Source organism: Zalophus californianus, chromosome 16, assembly GCF_009762305.2.
Source record: "Zalophus californianus isolate mZalCal1 chromosome 16, mZalCal1.pri.v2, whole genome shotgun sequence".
In the NCBI taxonomy this organism is placed as follows: Eukaryota; Metazoa; Chordata; class Mammalia; order Carnivora; family Otariidae; genus Zalophus; species Zalophus californianus.
The window spans coordinates 46,496,521-46,516,944 of NC_045610.1; the positions used below are offsets into that span (position 1 = coordinate 46,496,521).

Consider the following 20,424-nt stretch of genomic DNA (forward strand, 5'->3'; position numbering starts at 1 on the left):
TCTTGTTTTGGTTATTAAAGTTTTATAGTAAGTTTTGAAATCAGAAAGTGGGAGACCTCTACCTTTGTTCTTTTACAGGATTATTTTGGCTATCAGAGAGGTCTTAATACAGCTTTTAAGGGTGTAAAGCACTAGCAGAGTTACGTTGAAAAAGAACAAAACAATATTCTTTATGCTTATTATTTCTGTTGTTTTATTTGGTGCAGTAAAATGTGAAACAAGATATGTAAATTGTGGAAAGGAAGATATAAACTTATTATTTATAAATGCTGTGATTTTATATCTAGACAACTAAATCAAAAGGAACAAACTTAACAGATGATTAGAAAGAGTAATAATTCAGTGAAGTGACTGATGGAATGAAATACGTGACAATTATATAATTCCAGAATGTCAGCAGTATAAGAAAAATCAGAAAAGTTGAGTCCCAGTTATTATAGTTTCAAATATATGACGATGTTACAGTGGTGGAATGGGAGTTAAACTTGATGGTCCATAAGCTTTTATGCCTTGGGGTTTAATTTACCCCTGGGGATGGTAATTGAGGTCAAAGGCCTGAACTGGATCTGTGTAAAGCTGGGAATTGGGAAGGGGTAAGCTTTGCCTATGAACTAGGACTGGTAAAACTGCCCACTGGCCCAGGACGTAGGACAGAAGTGAGCCACTTATATTTGGATTGTTGTTAAAGCCCCCTGCAGGAAATGGGGTGCTTGACTGGCTCACTTGGTAGAACATGGCGACTCCTGATCTGAGGGTCATGAGTTCGAGTCCCGTATTGGGTGTAGAGATTACTTTAAAAAGAAAGAGAAAAAATTTAAAAGCCACCTGCAAGAAATGCAAAACTTCAACCTTGTGTGGAAATCTTGGGTAAGGCAACTAATGTATAAATGTTTTGGGAACTAACGAATTGTTATAGGCCACTGGCAGAGGCAGACATTAAACTGCTTTTGGGACTGCTCCTTAACCCCTGAAATGTGGAAGACTCTCCCAAAGCTGAGCATGAACTCATACAAAACTTATAAAGCACCTTATTACAAAGATGCATCAAATGGGAAAATTAGCAATTGAGGAACTGATAGTAATAGACCAGTTTGTAAAAGCATTTGATTAATATATAGTCCATATTCAGTTTCTGCCTTTGTCCCAGTAATGTCCTTTATAGCTGTTTGGTTTTGCATTGTTTTGATATTCAGGGTCAAATCAAAGGTCATTCATTTTAATTTAGTCATACCTTTATCCTCATTTAACTTAGTTGAGTTTCCCCTGCCATTTTTGTTTGTTTTTTAGTGAGAGTGACATTTTTGAAAGGTAGCATTCAGTTTGCCTAAAACCTTTTGGTTAGCTCTCGTACTAGACAGTAAGCTGTTTTAGAACAGGGAATATTGGTCATTTATCCCTGCTAATTAAATTTAATCTAAAGATTTTATGATAATTTGGGGATGCTGTGCTTCAGAAAAGGACAGTAAAAGGGAGGACTCGGTAATTCTTAATCCTTTTTTCTTTCGGTTAGACAAACATACCCAAGGAACCGTAAGGATCCTTGCGCCTCTTGTGTGACATTTCAGATAATACAGTGTCCATCGCTGGTATGTGCACTTTATTATAGTTTTTCATTATCAGTAATTGCGAGTAAAACACTAGGTTCTTCAGTTCTCTCGTTTGTAGAGTTAAAATATAGTATATGGTTTTATTGCTATCCAAGGGGAAAAATGGTTCATAATGGTTACAATAAAGGTAATTCATGAACAGAATATTTTTAACAATTTGGGTGTAGGAATATTCAATTTAAATTATTGTGGAATTCTTATGCAAATAAAACTTTTCTCATTCAAAACATCGTGGAACTCTGTATCATTATAGGATTAAGACTTCTGTTGAATCACATGATTTGATTTCTTCTCCCTAGTTTCACTTTATTAATTTTTTTCTTTTTTTAAAAAGATTTTATTTATTTGGCAGAGAGCACAAGCAGGGGGCGTGGCAGAGGGAGAGGGAGAAGCAGGCTCCCCACTAAACAGAGAGCCAGATGCTGGGCTTAATCCCAGGACCCTGAGATCATGACCTGAGCCGAAGGCAGATGCTTAACCAACTGAGCCACCCAGGTGCCCCTCACTTTATTATTTTCCTTTGCAGCTTCACAAGTATCTCACTATGAAGCTCTCTGTTACTGTGTGTTAATTACACTTTAAAAGTAGCGCTTTAAGAATATGGTGAAAGGAATACTTAATATACACTAGTAGGAATGCAGACTTTCTGAACTAAGCCTAGTAACTTTTTTAACAGCTTTGTTGAGATATAATTCATTTACTGTGCAATTTACCCCTTTAAAAATGTGCAGTTCATTGTGTGTTTTTTTTTTTAGTATATTCATGGATACATACAATCATCAGCACAGTTATAGAACATTTTTTATCACCTCAAAAAAACCCCGATATTCTTTAGCTGTCATCCCCATTCCCCCCTCCCCCCACCCAACCCTAAGCAACCACTAATTTACTTTGCCTTAGCTTTCCCTAGTCTAGATTTTCATATGAATGGAATCATTTGATATGTGCTCTGTTGTGACTTTTTTTACTTAGCAAATGTTTTCAAGCTTCATCTATACTGTAGCATGTATCAGTGCTTGATTCTTTTTTATGGCCAAGTAATATTCCATTGTATGGATATACCACATTTTGTTTATCCATTTATCATTTGGATATTTGGGTTGTTTCTACCTTTTGGCTTTTGTGAATAATGCTGCTATACATTTGTGTCCAAGTTTTTGTGTATATTCATTTCTCTACATTATATACCAAGGAGTAGCATTCTGGGTCATATAGTAGTTGTGTTTAATTGTTTGAGGAACTGCTTGTTTTTGAAAGCAACTGCACCATTTTATGTTCCCACCAGCAGTATATGAGGGTTCCGATTTCTCCACTTTCTTGCCATCACTTTTTTAAAAAAATCAAGTATAATTAACACATAGTGTTATATTGGTTTCAGGTATATAATGATTCAGCAATTCTATTTATTTCTCAGTGCTCATTGTCAGCAGGTTCTTCTGTCTTTATTAATATAGCCATCCTAGTAGGTGTGAAGTGGTGTCTCATTTTGGTTCTGATTTGTATTTCCCCATTAGCTAAAGATGTTGAACTTTTCATGTGCTTATTGACTATTTGTGTATATAGTCTTTGAAGAAATGTCTGTTCAGATCTTTTGCCCATTTTTAAATTGTTTTTGCTCAGAAGTCAGCTGTTAATCTTATTGGGATTCCCTTGTAAGTGATGCGTTATATTTCTGCTTTTAAGATTTTCTCCTTTTTGCCTTTGAGCAGTTTTCCTATGATGTGTCTGTTTGTGGGTCTCTTTGTGTTTATCCTGCTTGGAATTCATTAAGCTTCCTGAATGAGTAAGTTACTGCTTTTCAATAAATTTGAGAAGTTTTCAGCCATTATTTCTTTGAATATTTTTTTTTCTGCTCCTTTCCTGCTCTCCTCTCTCTCTGGTACCCCACTTAATGTGCATGGTGATGTACTTAGTTTCCCACATTTCTCTGAAGCTGTTTATTTTTTCTTCCATTTTCTCTCTGGTTTTCAGCTTGCATAATTTCTGTTGGTTGTTTTCAGATTTGCTAATTCTTCTGACAGCTTCACTTCTACTCTTGAGCCTCTCTGGTGCTTTTTTTTAAAAAAATTATTTATTTATTTATTTGAGAGAGAGAGAGAGAGAGAGAGAGAGAGAATGCCCGCATGTGCCCATGAGCCGGAGGGGCAGAGGGAAAGGGAGAGAGAATCCCAAGTAAACTCCGTGCTGAGCGCAGAGCCCAATACAGGGCTTGATCGCAGGTTCCTGAGATCACAACCTGAGCCAAAACCAAGAGTCAAATGCCCAACCAACTGAACCACCCAGGCGCCCCCATTTCTTATTTCAGTTATTGTGGTTTTCAACTCCAGAATTCCTTTTTCAAAATATGTATGATTTCTTTCTGTTGATATTCTCTATTTGATGCAACATTGTCATTCACACCTTTCTTACTGCTTTAATTATGGTTTCCTTTGGCTCTGTGAACATATTTATAATGGCTATTTTGAAATATGTTTCTGTTAAATTCAACCTCTGGTCACTCTCAGGCAGTTTCTTTTGCCTCCTTTTTTCTTTTTCCTGGTATGTGGGTCATACATTTATATTTCTTTGCACGCCTCATGATTTTTTGTTGGAAACTGGTCATTTTAAATGATATATTGTTCCAACTCTGGATACTGATTTTTCATCGCAATCTTGGGACTTGTTACTGCTATTTGCTTGTTTATTTGTTTAGTGACTGGATTATTTTAGTGAAGTCTGTTCTTTCTTTCCATTCCTCCAGCATCAAGCCTCTGGTGGTGGCTTTAAGGGAGACACAGCTTTAAGTCTGTAGTCACCCTGGGATGGCTGGTACTAACAGGGCTTTCTTTCCCTGACCAACCCAGCTGTTAAATTCCACTAATTGCCCAGATTGCTGTATTGTTTTCAACAATACCCTGAGGCTTAAATTCCTCCACAAACTAATCAGATCAAATTGGGGCTCCTTGGAAGGAAGAGTTTCTGAGGTCAGTGTTTGCTATTTTGTTCTGACCCCAGGAGGACTTCTCCCAAATGTCTTACTCTTGGGTTCTCTTCTGCAAACTAGCTGGCTTGCAGTGTAAGCTGTATGTTCATTACCTCCACAAATCTAATTGCCTTTTATCACAACTTCCACTGTTCTTGAGAATACCTTAGAGTTAAACTTATCCGTGCTCTTTTGGGAATATGAAGTCAAGTCTTTTGGGAAGAGATTTGGTAGCATGTGTTCTTGCCTTTTTCCTGAGGCAAAATGTGAGTCAGAGTTCTGGAGCTGGGGATGGGGACAATGGCAATCTTTTCTGAGTGACATTCTGGATCTGAGTGCTGGAGGGGGTGGGGGGATGGGAGTAGGGTGGGAGTGACGTGCATGCAGTAGCTTGCTTCTCCCGGTGTGGAACTACCACTGTCTCATAAGCTGGGCAGAAGAGCTGTTTGGGGCCCCGCTCTTCTCAGTGTGCCACACTTGAGGTATAGCTTGTGTTCCACAAGTGGAGGTTGTACACGGGGGAGCCCCTGCTTTTGATGTACTTGCCTGGGACTTAGTACAGGGCTGGAGACAGTCCTGCTCCTTGCAGGAAGAAAGCTCTTGGACTGAGAGCTGGGGGAAGAGAGCCCTGTGTTCTTGGCCTCAGCAAGAACTGGAACCTTGTTGAGATGGGAAAGGGGAGGAGTGAGAGTGGTCTTGGTTCAAATACCACAGACTTTGACCTTTCAGTCTGAATTTTCATAGATTTTTATTGAATAGTTGTTTTCTTCATTTACTCTTTCCCCTCAGGGACCATTTCCAGAGGCTTTGAATGGTTGTTTTTTAAAATAATTTTCACCAATTTCACTGAGGAGCGGGGCCAGAGAGCTCCTTGTAGTGTGAGGCTAGTAGTCAATCTCTTGTAATTTTGTTGGCTAGTGGTTAGCTAGTGGTCATGTCTCCTTAAAGCATGACTCAGAAAAGCATTTCCTTCATTATGGTCCCTGACCACTCTTCATAAGAAACCCTTAACATGCTCCTTAACATATCAACTTTCAGATGATGCCTGTATGATACAGGAGACCAAGAGAATTTATTTCCCCTGCTATTTTCCTTAAAAAATGAATTCACTACATGTGGAAGTACTCTAGAAGGGAAAATTTCCACATGACTACAGAGTTGGTGAAGGAAAGGAAAATAGTAGTAACTAAAGAATTTTTTAAGATTTTTTTTTTACACTTTTTTTTCCTTAAGATTTTATCTCTTTGGCAGAGAGAGACAGAGAGCACATGAGCAGGAGGAGGGACAGAGGAAGAGGGAGAAGCAGACTCACTGCTGAGCAGGGAGCCCAACTCAGGGCTCGATCCCAGGATCCCAAGATCATGACCTGAGCTGAAGGCAGACGCTTAACCAACTGAGCCACCGAGGCGCCCCTTTAAGATTTTATTCTTGAGTAATCTCTACACCCACCATGGGGCTTGAACCTACAACCCTAAGATCAAGAGTCGCATGCTCTACCCACTGAGCCTAGAGAATTTTAACGTGAGGGCACCATAGTATAGTTGAATTCTTTTCAAGTTGACGTGCAGGTGTTACAGTTAATTCTTGATTTCTTTGACCTGACTTACACATCAAAATAAGCAGGCCCTTCCTCAGTTTTGCTGTCATCTTAAATTAGTTTCTTTTCATTCCCTTTTTTTTTTTTTTCCTTTCCAGGGGCCACTCAATAGTGAGTCTTCCAACCAGAGCTTGTGCAGCGTGGGGTCCTTGAGTGATAAAGAAGTAGAGGTAAGAGGCCACACCCACTGTGAGACTTTACATATTCCCACACTTCCAGTCTGGGTTCAAAGACGGCACTGCGTAACTCCAGGACACACTGATTTAGGATTTGTCTGTACCTTATATCTCCTTTTAAGTTCTATATTTTGTACATATGCTATAATTTTCATAATGTGAAAAATTTAACAAAATGCTAATTGTGATGTATATGGTATTTAACAGACTCCTGAGAAAAAACAGAATGACCAGCGAAACCGGAAAAGAAAAGCTGAACCATATGAAACTAGCCAAGGTAGTAATAATTTCACACCAATAAAAATATTAAATTCTTATGTACGTAGAATTTTCCGACTCACAGTAAATAATTAGTTTAGGTACAGGGATTCCTAACAAAGGAGATTTGTGTACCTTAAGGGAATACCAGGCTGTTTATTATAGACTTGCCATTTGATACACACCTGACAAAAGTGTCAATTCTCTGGGGACTCTCGTTTTCCCTGTTGTAAGTTAACGATCTTCTCACCACAGGTTTTTCTTCAGACTAAGCATGTATTATACAGAAAAGAGGTTACATTGGTGTTTTAACCATATCTTGCATTAGCTCAGTGATTTGTTAATAATAGGTAACCAGAAATGGTTTTATTTACATGGCTGTCTCTACCTCCTCTTCTTCTGTGGCAATTATTTAGTTGAACATTGGCACCCAGTGGGATAAATCTGTAAATATGATGGTTATGATGCCAAATATCTAGGAGGGAATAAGTGGTTTGCTTCATCCACCCCTCTGAGGAATGGAAGTCGTAGTCTTTTTTTGCATTTTTCTTGTTTTTTTAATCTACAAATTATTTTTATTTTTGAGGGGAAAATTCTCCCAAAGTGACATGGTCACAAAGTTTTTTGTGATACAGAGTAAACCCTCTAGTTCTGATGCGTTGTTTTGAATTCTTTGTTCTCTTAATTGAGGGCATGGACTATAAATTAGTTTTTTTTTGATTCACAGTTGTGGCATAGGTTTTGTTAGTGTATTATAAAAGAAAGATTAGCAAATCTTAAAAGAAGGCAATCTCAGAAAAAGTCTTCTTTTCACTGCTTATTAAGTCTTTTATTAGATGAGGAAACTGTCTCTGTTCTTAGGATACAGCTAATTTGGCTTACTTGTTAAAAGTGAAGCCAACACTTGAATCTTTGATAACGTATGCAGTTACTGAATACATAGTACATTTTAGTGAATGATGGTTTACATATGTTATTGGAAAAACTATACTTACTTTGGTTTCATTTTCAGGGAAAGGCACTCCTAGGGGACATAAAATTAGTGATTACTTTGAGGTAAGTTAAATTTTTGGAAAAAAAAATCTATAGTGATTTTTACAAAACTAAATCCTTGCGTTCATTTAAGGCTTTAGAAAGCAATATTTTGCCTTTCCTGTGCTCTCCTTCCCTTCCTCCCCATCTTCATCAGTCTGATGTTGCCCCATCTCTCTCTATTAAGAGGAAACTGCTGCTGACTTCCTAAATTTAAATTTGTTTATGATGTGTCTTGTCTGTGATGATATAAAAATTCACAAATGAGGTGATTTTTTTCTCTTGGCCAGACTAGGTTTCGGGTCTTACAAAGATTGGAATGGAGTGACTTGGACTCTTCTTTTGTCCTCTTCCCTTTAGTGCAGTGGGACACGTAGCGAGCTCACTGACCCATCGTCAGTGGTTCCTAAAGAAGACACTAACACCCACCATACCGCTGTATTCCTGCTTTTGGGTATTTTGAGACAAGAAGGGAAAACATTCTTCTCTGATGTCCTTTCAAAACCATGTGTACCTTCAGCTCTCTAGCCATGTTTTCTTTATATCTTGGTACATTTCTGCTGGAGCTCCCCCTTAAAATCTCATTGAAAAGATAGCAAAATTTGACTTACATGGCATTTTCTCTTTAGCATAAGATGTATTGACTTATTAAAGGGGCCATATAATTAAGACCTGTTTGTGTGTTAATCTTTTACTCTCCTTATCTGAAGCATAGTACTGTTTTGAATTATTCATATCCATTTCTCCCTGTTGGCCAGTTTGCTGGGGGAAGCGGGCCAGGAACCAGCCCTGGCAGAAGTGTTCCACCAGTTGCACGATCCTCACCGCAACATTCCTTATCCAATCCCTTACCGGTAAGCATTCACCTGGAGAAATTTGACACCTGTTGTAGGAGACAAGAAGCCCAGGAACACTCAAGCAGTTTCTCTTCCGTTAATCACCCAAGGGGAATGAGGCATTAAGGAGAAATATTCATAGTATTACCTGTGAACCACTTAGATTCAAGTCTGTATCCGTAAATTTATGTTTTACAAGAGCTAACCCTGTTTCTCAGTATAGTAAGTTATCTCAGCCTACAGCTCAGGGTCCTGTCAAGGCAATAATTGCCAGTTCAAATATTAGGTTTTTATCCTTGCCAAGCTTATATATTCCTATAATTGAATTCTGTTTTTTAAAAAAATTTGGTCAGCTCCTGGCATTTGATTGATTTTTCAAGGCTTTCTCAGTGATGTGGTAGAGAAGCTAATGTTACACAAATATGAGATAGGTTTGTTTCCTTTTTTTTTTTAAGATTTTTTATTTTTAAATAATCTCTACACCCAACGTGGGGCTTGAAGTCACAACCCTGAGATCAAGAGTCGCAGGCCCTACCAAATGAGCCAGCCAGCCCCCTCCCCATCCCACCCCATTTTCCTTCCATTAAGTGAGAGTTGAAGGTCCTAAAAAACATTTTAGCCAGTTCAGTGGTTCTCAACTGGGGGTAATTTTGCCTCTCGGGACATGGGGCAATGTTGGAGTAATTTTTTATCACAACTAGAGGATCAGAGGAGGGAGCTGTGGGCATCTAGTAGGCAGAGGCCAGAGATGCTGGTAAACATCTTAAAAGGTACACAACAGGCCTCACAATACAGTTACCTCCTCCAGATGTCAGTGGTGCCAAGGTTGCGACTCCCTGAGCTAGCTAGCACATACGGGATTTTGTGTTAATTTACTTGCGTGTCTTGGGATAATTTGTTGATACCGTACAGGATCTTTGTACTCGAGAATATGTTCTGGCCGCTGATGCCTCAGGTATTGCTTTGGGATCTTGGACAAAAGGGGTCTCCCTGAGATCAGTTTCTTTTTAGGAACATTGTTTGACTCTGCTGCCTCAGCAGAGTTGGGTAATAGTACTCTTTCCCTAAGTGAGTCTTCTGCGTTGAAGTATTGAGCATGCACTTCTTCCCCTCTTCTGTCTCATAAAGTCATGCATTCATTAGGATGACTACAATTATTAAAGCACTTAGGAAAATGTATTCAACTCGAAAATTTGGCTATTTTGTCATCCTTGTCATATTTAAACATGTTAGAAGTATTTGATGTGCAGAACTGTTTGGTTAGATTGAGGTTTTTTAGGTAACTGTCGAGGAGGCCTGTGTCTTTATTTTTCTTAATATATGTTTATTTATATAATTAAAAAAAATTTTTTAAGTAATCTCTGCACCCAGTGTGGGGCTCAAATTTACGACCCCAGAGATAAAGAGTTGCTCCACTGACTGAGCCAGCCAGGCGCCCCTATTTTTCTTAACTTTAAAACCAGTTAAAGTATTTAAAATACTCCAACACAAAAAGGAAATATTACAGCTCCCCCTCCCCAAACCCCCTTATGCTCCCTGCCAGTTATTAGCCCCCTCCCTGCCATTGAGGGCAGGCACTATCCTGACTTCTAACAGCATAGATTTTTTTTTTCTGTTTTTGTACTTTGTATGAAAGGAATCATACAATATGTAATCTTATGTCTGGCTGCTTTCATTCAACATTTCTTCTATGAGATGCATCCATATTGTATGTTGTTGTAGATCATTCACTGTCATTGGTGTGTGGTACAATTTTAATACTTTTATTTAATAACTATATTTTAATCTTCATATGGTTAATCTCTTGCCCATCTTCTTCTACTAGAATGTTAATCCCTTGAGAGCAGGGACTTTGCTTTGTTGTTTATTGCTGTTTCCATCTCTCAGTATTTATTATATGAAGGTATACTTTTTTTTTTTTACTATTTCTTCGACTTGACATGAAGAGATAATATTTTGTTCAATTTTCAATCTCTGACACCCAAAAGAGTGCTTGGCACAAACGGCAGACGTTCAGAACTGTTGAAAGGAAAAATTGAGGGATAAAGAATTACTTTATCTTTTTTCCCCTAAGTGGTTCTTTTGTATTTTTTGTTGAAAACAAAAAGGGACCTAGAACATGAGCCTTTTAATGAAGGAGTTTGGTAAACTACAGCCCACAGCTGGCAAGCTAAAAATGACTTTTAGATTTTTCAAGAGTTGTAGAGACAAAGAAGAACATATCGCAGACATGGTATGTGGCCTAAAAAGCCTGAAATATTTGTCTGGCCCTTCACAAAAAAACATTTCCAGGAAATCGTTATAAAATTAACTCCATGTAATCATTACTTAGGCCAAGAAGTAAAATATTTCCAGTACCCTGGAAACCTGTGTGCTCTTCTGATTACAACTCTCTCCCTCTACCCTGGAAACAACCAACCACTGTTCTAATTTTTGTGATTATAATTTGCTATTTCTTACAGTTTGACCATGTATGCATCCCTAAACAAAATAGTTTCATTTTGCCATTAAGTCAATTTTGTTAATTGTGGCATTTAATCACAGTGTTTAAATTTTCTATATTGTGATTTTGAGCTGGCTGTTCTAGCAATTACCAAGAGAGGTATATTCATATCTCTCATGGTTGTGGGAGTTGTTTGTTTCTTCCTGTATTTATATTTCTGCTTTGTGCATTATTAAGTGACTCTCTTCATTTCTTGCGATACTTTTTGCTCTAAATGCATTATATCTGATATTCAGTATATCCAAATCGTTGTATGGTATAGGTATTTCCATTTTTATACTATCAGCTTTTCATTATTATTTCAGTCATTATTTCAGTATACCTGAAAAATATATAGTTGAATTTTTTGTTTTTTCAGTCGAAATTATTTTTTTAACTTTAGCATCTATTTTATTTACTATATTGGGTTTAAATATACCATCTTTTAATGTGTTTTTTACTTACCCTTCATGTTCTCTGTTCCTTTTTGTTTCATTTCTTTTATTTGGGTCAGGTTTTTGGGGGGGTTGGGAATCATTTCCTGTTCTCATCCTCTGCTGGTAGCTAGGTCCTAGCCTGTGTTTCTCTGAGAAATTACCACATGTATCTTCATTTTGCCTGGGTTTGATGTTAGTAGTATCTTGATCCTCCTCTCAAAGAAAGGATGATGTCAGAACATTAACTCCATTTACTTGCAGCTAACTTGGTGGTGGTGGTATATGTTTGTATTTTTTGTTTTTAGCTTCATACAACATTATTTTATGCTGTCAGTGTTCATTTACCTCTTTCTTTGTACTTCTTTCCTTTTTGCATCTTACACCTTCCACCAGGGGTCACTTTCCCTCTGCTTGAAGCACTCCTTTAGTATTCTTTTATATGTATCTGCTGGGGAGTGAACTCTGTAGGTTTTTGTTTGTTTAAATAACTTTATTTTGCTTTTATCCTTGAAAGATATATTTTTTTAAATATTACTATTATTATTTTTTTTAGATTTTATTTATTTATTTGACAGAGAGAGACACAGCGAGAGAGGGAACACAAGCAGGGGGAGTGGGAGAGGGAGAAGCAGGCTCCCCGCCGAGCAGGGAGCCCGATGTGGGGCTCAATCCCAGGACCCTGGGATCATGACCTGAGCCGAAGGCAGACGCTTAATGACTGAGCCACCCAGGTGCCCCGAAAGATATTTTTGCTGTGTATATTAATTGGGCATTTTTATTTCTCTTAACGATCGAGCATATTATTACCGTCTTCTGGCTCCCATTGTTACTATTGAGAAAACAGTTTTCATTTACTTCTTATTTCTATGAAAGTATCTGTTCTTTTTTTCTCCTGGCTGCTTTAAAAATCTTTATCTGTGTTCTGTAGTTTCACTATGATGTGTCCTTTTATTTCTCTTGCTTGTGATTTGTTGGGCTTCTTTGTTGGGTCTTGTACCAGTTCTGGATAATTATTAGCCATTGTCTCTTCAGATATTATTTCTGCCCTGTTCTCTTTTTCTTCTTCCTGTGAAATTCCAATTAATTGTATGTTAGACCATCCCACCTTATCACCTTGCTTTTTAACTTTTTTCTATTTTCTTTTTGTCGCCATTTGCTCCATTCTGGATTGTTTCTTGCCTTCCAGTTCCAGATTCTCTGTTTTGTTGTATCTAATTTGCTGTTAACTCCACTGAATTCTTAATTTTTGTTATTTTATGTTCCCTGCTGATATTTTCAAGCTTGTCTTCTCTTATTATTTTTTTGTAACCTAGTAGACCTTGTTTTATAATCTATTTGATAATTCTGGCATTTGAAGTTTTTGTGAATCTATTTGTTGTCTCTTTTATGAGTCTGTTTGTTTTTCCTAGCTGTTGCTCCAAGCTTTATTTCTTTTATGCTTCGTATTTTTTTTGAATGTGTGCTGTTCATTGTTCCTGAAATATTGTTTGTGAAATTTCTTTGAGATCTAAGACAAAGATGTGTTCCTCCAGGGAAAATTTTTATTTGCTTCTTCCAAGTGCCTAGAGATTTCACCCATCCAGTACTACTTTCAGCTACTGAATTTGTGGCTTTTATTTTGTTTGTTTGTTTCATCCACCCATTCAGTATTGATCTGGATTGTGTTAACATTTCTCAGGGGAGCTCCTGCCTCCTGCATTGCCAAGGCAACTTCCTTGTAGTTCCTTGAGGGTGGAGGAAATTTTTCTTCTGGTTTTCGTTTTCCCTGAGAGTGTAACCTTTGGGAAGCCCTGGAAGATTGACGTGTGAAGGGTTTCCTGTTGAACCCCTGCCCCCAGTGGACTTTGTTTGGCCAGTGATTATCTGCTTGGCACCATGTGCCCTGGAAATAGAGATTCAAGATCTGCAGGTACCCTTAGGGCAGATGTGACTTTGGTACTTCATTTATGTGTCTTGTGTTCCTGTTTCCCTTAGTTTTGCCCTGGCAGATCCCTACTATTTTATCAACTCTTCAGTGCTTTTAGTATCTTTTTTTTTCTTATTTTGCCCTATTTTTATGATTATCTTATCCTGGCCTGCTGTATTTCCAGAAATACTCAAAAGTCTTTCAGCCCTTGGCAAATACTTATTGAGTACATAACAGAATGATTAATTTTAGTATCGTGGTTTCGGAGTTACAATCTCCCAGGTAGTGCAAATATTGTTGTGACTGGGTGTCACGAATGCTCTGGAGCCTGAATTTAAATAATTGCATTTGGTTGGGGTAGGAGCGTTGGTCTCAAGGAGGTGGATTCTGCTTACAGATTAAAAAACTAAATTCCTTTGTTGGGATTATTTTGGTTAGTTTATTTTACTTTTATTTTCTGAAAGGAAAATGGTAAGAAGTTTTCCTGATGAAAGGATACATGCTGACTATGAAAGTCCAACTCAGAAGTGGTAAAATAGAAAGTCTCCTCCAGAAGAACTATTATTAAAGAGTTTAGTGGGCATAAACATATACATGTATGCTCTCATATAATAGATTTTCTCATTTCTGTTGTTTATTTATTTATTTAACCAATATCCTGTAAACACTTTTGTGTCCTATAAATAGCACTGTAATGAATGTCCTTGTATATAGATCTGTACTTAGGCATTGCTTTGCCTTTGGATAAATTTCCAAACTATAATTTCTGAGTCAAAGAATATGCTTACTTTAAAATGTCATCACTTAATTGCTAGCGGGTTATCAGCAGTTTGTGGGTCCCAGTTTCTGCGTACCCTCCTCTAATACTAAAGCTTAGCTTTGTAGTCTTTGTCAGTGAGAAGAATACCTTGTTTTACCTTGCATTTCTTCATTAGTGATATTAAACATCTTAAGTTTAATGGCCTTTTGGATTTCTCTTTTAATGCTTATTTAGTCTCTACCATTTATTTATTGGAGTATTTGTTTTTTTCTTCCTGATGAGTAGGAACACATTATTTTTTAAGATTGTTAACTCATTGTCATTTATATGGTAAACATTTTTGCCTGGTTGAGTTTTATCTTTTAACTTCATGTTGACTTTTGCCATTTGGGTAAAAAAATTTGGAGTCAAATTTATCAGTGTTTTTCCTTTATGCCTTAGTGGTTTTGTGTTATTCTAAGATGGTCCTATATGGTTTATATTTTTAATGTCATGCCTAAAAAATCCTTCACCACTAGAAAGTCATAAAAATACTTGTTTATATTTTCTTGTAATTTTTATGTATAAGGAAGCAGTCTACTTTTCCCTTTTTTCTTACACCTACACAAATATCCTACCATCTTTTTAATAAGTTCCCACTAATCTGAAATACACTTTAATCGCAAATTATATATCCATATTATAGGGGTCTGCTTCTAAGTTTTTTATTCTGTGCCACTGATTGATGGGTCTGCTCATGTACCAGTGTTATACCAATATAGTTATGTTGTTTTGTAGTATGTTTTAATAACTAGTCAGGTTTCCCTGCTATTCTTTATCAAAACTTACGTTGCTAATCTTGACTATTTTTCCATGTGAACCTCGATTACTGTGTGAAATTCCACAAAAACAACCCCCCAAAAGAAAGCAAGAGTTAACCTCTGTGATCACTGCACCACCATAACACTCTCTCTCACAGAAAAAGAAAAAGTAAACAAGAAGCCTTTGAGCATTGGCTTTTAGAAAACTTTGACTTTTATAAAACTTGAACGCAGGAGCATGGTGTCATTACGTAGGTCATGTTTTACATCTGTCAGTGAAGCTGTGGTGTTTCTTTATAGGCAGCCCCCATATTTCTTAAGTTCTAAACTTATTTCTATTTTATAGATTTTTAAAAATTTTGAATCTGCTTTTTCTTCCATTACATATTCTGATAATAATAAATTATTTGTCTATGGGGTAGCTATTGATTTTTGTATGTTTACTTTATATTCAACCATTTACCAAACTCTTGTTTGTTGTTTTTCAGTTGATTTGCTTAGTTTCCTTTGTGAATAGTTATATCATCCAAAAATGACACTTTTTAATCTTTTTAATATTTTCCAGTGTTTATACCTCATTTTCCTACCCTTATCATATTGGCTAAAACTTCTATAATAATGTTGAGATGATTGTGATATTAATATGTTATCCCCTGTCTAGTTTTCCTGACTTTGATGAAAGTGTCTCTGGTATGGCACCATTGATTTATGTTGATTTCTGAAAAAATACTCTTGTTGTATTAAAGATGGATAACTTCCAGTGTTTTTTGTTTTTGTTTTTTAAGAGTTGCCCAACAATGTGCAAATCCTTTTTGACATCTAAAGGGAAGAATCTTGATTCCCCTTCCCCCACCATTAATGTACTGAATTAATCAGATTTGCTAATAATGAACTATTTTTACATTTCTGGAATAAACCATACAGTTGTGTTATATTATTTTTTTAGTGTTTTGTGGAACTTGTTTTGCTTGTATTTATTTTCGATTTTTGCATCTAAGAATAGTACAGTGAGGATAGAATTGAGAGTGAAGTAAATTCTGCCTGTAAATTCAGGGACAAATGTCTTAATCTTCGTTTACCTACAGGATAGAAATAACATTTCTTTTGTAGGTTTGAGGCTATTTTGAAGTTGATTTGTTGAACTCTACAAAGTAAACTGCAAATGCCGTTACGCAGATATAGAACAATGAAGATATAATTTTCCAGAACTCGAGTAAGATACTAACTCAGATTTATAGATAGGTTATAATCCATGATGCTCTTATTATGCTTTCCACATTTGTTTTCAGAAAAGGTGTTTTTCAAAACTACCCTTATTTTTGATAACCGTGTTTTAATCTGTTAGACGTTTTGGCAAGTTTCAGGTTTTCTTTCTCACATAAAGTGTGTGTTTTCACTCATGTCTTCCAGCGGCGAGTAGAACAGCCCCTGTACGGCTTAGATGGAGCTGCAAAGGAGGTGCCGGAGGAGCAGTCGGCGCTGCCCACCCTCATGTCAGTGATGCTGGCAAAACCTCGGCTCGACACCGAGCAGTTGGCTCAGAGGGGCGCTGGCCTCTGCTTCACGTTTGTTTCAGTGAGTACTGAAGCCGAGCTGCTTGCAGATCCTTGTTGCCCTGGAGCCCCTTGATGAAGTTTGAGGAATTACTTTGGTGAAGAGATGATGACATCTCTAACTATGTGACTTCTAAAGGTAGTAGTGTGGTTTTACCCCGTCTCCCTTGGTACAAAGGGGCTGAGGGAGACTGCTTTCCTTAAGTCTGAGCACATTAGGGGCGCCTGGGGGGCTCAGTCGGTTGGCTGTCTGACTCTGGTTTCGGCTCAGGTCATGATTTCAGGGTCGTGGGATCGAGCCCCATGTTGGGCTTTGCACTCAGCGCTCAGCCTGCTTGCCTCTCTTTCTCCTCCTTATAGGTGCTCGCTCGCTCTCTCAGATAAATAAATAAATAAAATCTTTTTTTTTCTTTTTAAAGAAGCAGATAAACCTTTAAAAAAAAAAAGTCCAAGTACATCAAGGGAAAGAAAATACGGTTTTAGGTTGACAGAGAAGTAAAGGAAGTGCAGATCAAATTCCATTACAGCCAAAGTATGTGTCTAATTAAAAAAAAAAACTCTCCAAACTCCAGGCGTCACTTATTTGAAGCAGTATTGAGGTCAGTAAAAATTTAGCACGTAGGCAGGCATTCTGTAGCATGTTTGCCAGTCATTTCCCCTCTGTGGTATTTGGGTGACCTGTATGCTTGCCTTTTCTCACCTCTTCACAGTTACTTTTTCCAGGAGTATTTGGTTACCCGTTGGTTGCTTTCATCTTGCTTTTTTCTCTCTCCTTGAAGAACCAAGAATTTGAGTATTATGAAAATTTGACCCCATCTGTATTTGCCAAATTATAATGCAGTTTGACTCAAAAGTTGTTTGTTTTGTTTTGTTTTGTTTTTTGGTTTCTGTGCCCAACTATGGGTGGTGTAAGGCAAAAGAAAGCCCCATTGCCCTGTTTTTCCATTCAGAGCTTCCATTATGTGCCCTTGCCCATTCTTCCATTCAGAGCTGACGTCACCACCGATCCAAACTCTTTCTCTTCTGCTGGTTCATTTTCTTCACTTACAACCTAAATTTCCTCTTACTCGCTTTGTGGATTCTGAGTCATTAATCCACACGCAGCTGTGTATTCAAAAAGGCCATGAGAACAGTGGGTGCCTTAAGGAAAGGAAATAAAAATTATGAAATAATTAGATAGGGAGCCATTGTGCACCATTTGGAATACTTTCCTACAGTTATTGCTTTTCCTCAAGAAAGAAATATTACAACTTTTAAACTTACAGAATTTTTTAATTATCAAAAGAATGGAGAGACTTCTTGTGTGAAGGCAGTATAATTTTACCTGTGGGTGGCAAAAGAAACACAACATAAAATGGGAGAATTGACCAGTATAATCCTCTGGGTGGGCCTAACAGCAGTATGCCATAGTTTGTATGAGAATGTCGTGGTTCTCTGTGGTATTGTTCTAGAGAATGTGTCTCTGTGTGTATATATAAATTACATTGTGTGGGGGCGCCTGGGTGGCTCAGTCGGTTGAGCGACTGCCTTCGGCTCAGGTCATGATCAGGATCGAGTCCCACATCAGGCTCCCTGCTCAGCAGGGAGTCTGCTTCTCCCTCTGACCCTCCCCCCTCTCATGCTCTCTCTCTCTCTCTCTCTCATTCTCTCTCTCAAATAAATAAATAAAATCTTTAAAAAAAATAAATTACATTGTGTGTTTACTATTCACTGACTATTAAATCTTCATCTTAGATGTAACTTTCTCAGGCAAAACTTGGATAATCAGAGGTTTATTTGTCCTTACGTTCTTTTATTGCCTTAAAAGCTACCTCCATTTCCCCTGAGGGGAGTTCCCTTTATTCATTGCACAAATACTTAACTGAATGCCCACTCTGTGACAGGCATATAATTAAGTACACAAGAGTGGCGCCTGGGTGGCTCAGTCAGTTAAGCGTCTGCCTTTGGCTCAGGTCATGATCTCAGGGTCCTGGGATTGAGCCCCACATCAGGCTTCCTGCTCAGCGAGGAGTCTGCTTCTCCCTCAGCCTCTGCCTTTCCCCACCGCTTGTGTTCTCTCTCTTCCTCTCTCTCACTCTCTCTTGCTTTCTCAAATAAATAAAATGTTTAAGAAAAAAAAAAGTACACAGGATTTTGATCAGCAAAACTCAGTCCCCTAATGTGAGCGAGCCTTCCATAAAATGTATGGGCATGCAGGCTTGGGATGGGTGCACATGGATAACCACCTGCTCAGTCCTATCAGCTAGTACACTCAGGCTGTCAGAGCAGTTGCAGATGCTACGGCCAGATTGTTCTAATGTAGAAGAAAGATGGCAGAGAATAGTAAGAAAATGAACATGTCCGTAGAAGGAGCAGGGAGATAGTACGAAAAGCAAAGGCCTAAATGGTTTGGTACAGTTCTGAATCTCTTTGATTCTCTGTAATTCCAGCCAGGATATAAGCTTATACAGAGAAAGAAGAAAGCAAAAGAGTTAACATTAATGTATAAGAAATGCTTTGAATTAATAAAGATAAGCAGTTTCCCAAAAAATAGGCAAAGGCCATGAGCTGACAGTTTTACAGGGCAGGAAATAAGACAAATGACGAATAACATGAAAAATGCTTAACTTTAGCCATGGAGAAGTGCAGAATATAACAAGGTAACACTTTTGACCTATCAAAGTGTCAAGGATTGTTTCATTTGATAACTCTCAGTGTAGGTTATAGTTTAGACACACATGCAAGTTTTTTTTTTTTTTTTTAATTTTTTTATTGTTATGTTAATCACCATATATTACATCATTAGTTTTTGGTGCAGTGTTCCATGATTCATTGTTTGTTCATAACACCCAGTGCTCCATGCAGAACGTGCCCTCCTCAATACCCATCACCAGGCTAACCCACCCCCCTACCCCCCTCCCCCACATGCAAGTTTTATACTGACTCTGAGTTGGTACAGTCACTTGGACATAGCTGAGTGTTAATGTAGCTGAGTGTTAAATTTACATATCCTGGGGTCCAGAAACTGCATTCCCATAAAACTATACAAAGATGTTTATTGTATTGTTTATAATTGCAGAAATTGGAAGCATTTTCCCTTCACCAGTGTTTCAAACGAACTTGGAACGAGGGTATCTGTGACCTCCACACTGCTAACCCCAGTGATCATTCTCAGAACTTACTGTCTAGGATGATTCATAAGCCACAGTTGATGACTCCCTTCTCCAAGCACATGCTCTTCTCTTGGCTTCCATTCTTCTGGTTCTTCCTCATTTCCCAGACCACTGAACAGTGGAGTGCCCCTGAGCTCCGGCTTAAGACTTTTGTCTACCTTTATTCTCTTTGTAATCTCATGTAGTTTCTTTGCTTTAATTATCACCCATATGCAGAGCATTTCCAAGTTTGTATCTCCAGCCCAGAGCCCTGCCCTGAATTCCAAACCTATATAGTCAGTTGGTACTAGTCTTCTCTTTATGTCTTTTTTTTTTTTTTTTAAGATTTCATTTATTTATTTGACAGAACGGGCGCACGAGCAGGGGGAGCAGCAGAGGGAGAGGAAGAAGCAGGCTCCCCACTGAACAGAGAGCCCAGTGTGGAGCTTGATCCCAGGACTGTGGGATCAATACCTGAGCCGAAGGCAGACTCTTAACCAACTGAGCCACCCAGGCGCCCCTCTTTATGTCTAATAAGCATATCAAATCTAGTATGTCCAAAACTGAATTCTTCATTTTGTCCCCTTGCTCCAAACCCATTTCTTCCATAGTCTACCACATCTCAGTAACTGTCAACTCTCCTTCTAATTGTTTAAAAACCATGGAGTCATTCTTGTCTCTTTTATTTTATATCCCAATTACAAATCCATCAGCAAATCTTCCTGTTGAGAATATGTCCAGAATCCTACCGCTTCTTTTATTTATTTATTTCATTTATTTATTTATTTGAGAGAGAGAGAATGAGAGAGAGCACGAGAGGGAAGAGGGTCAGAGGGAGAAGCAGATTCCCCGCTGAGCAGGGAGCCCGATGGGGGACTCGATCCCGG

General features: G+C 38.0%; 1 protein-coding gene across 6 annotated transcripts in view; it reads left to right on the forward strand.

Moving 5' to 3' along the window:
- Window positions 1–20,424, forward strand: part of TLK2 (tousled like kinase 2) — a 121,337-nt gene that overhangs the window by 45,193 nt on the left and 55,720 nt on the right. For 5 of the 6 annotated variants that reach the window (XM_027625223.2, XM_027625225.2, XM_027625222.2 and 2 more), the window contains 5 exons: window positions 6,265–6,336; window positions 6,550–6,619; window positions 7,613–7,656; window positions 8,391–8,486; window positions 16,264–16,428. In XM_027625223.2, the coding sequence (XP_027481024.1) occupies window positions 6,265–6,336; window positions 6,550–6,619; window positions 7,613–7,656; window positions 8,391–8,486; window positions 16,264–16,428 (447 nt within the window). The remainder of the gene's footprint in view (window positions 1–6,264; window positions 6,337–6,549; window positions 6,620–7,612; window positions 7,657–8,390; window positions 8,487–16,263; window positions 16,429–20,424) is intronic. The other variant, XM_035724539.1, reaches the window with a different exon arrangement.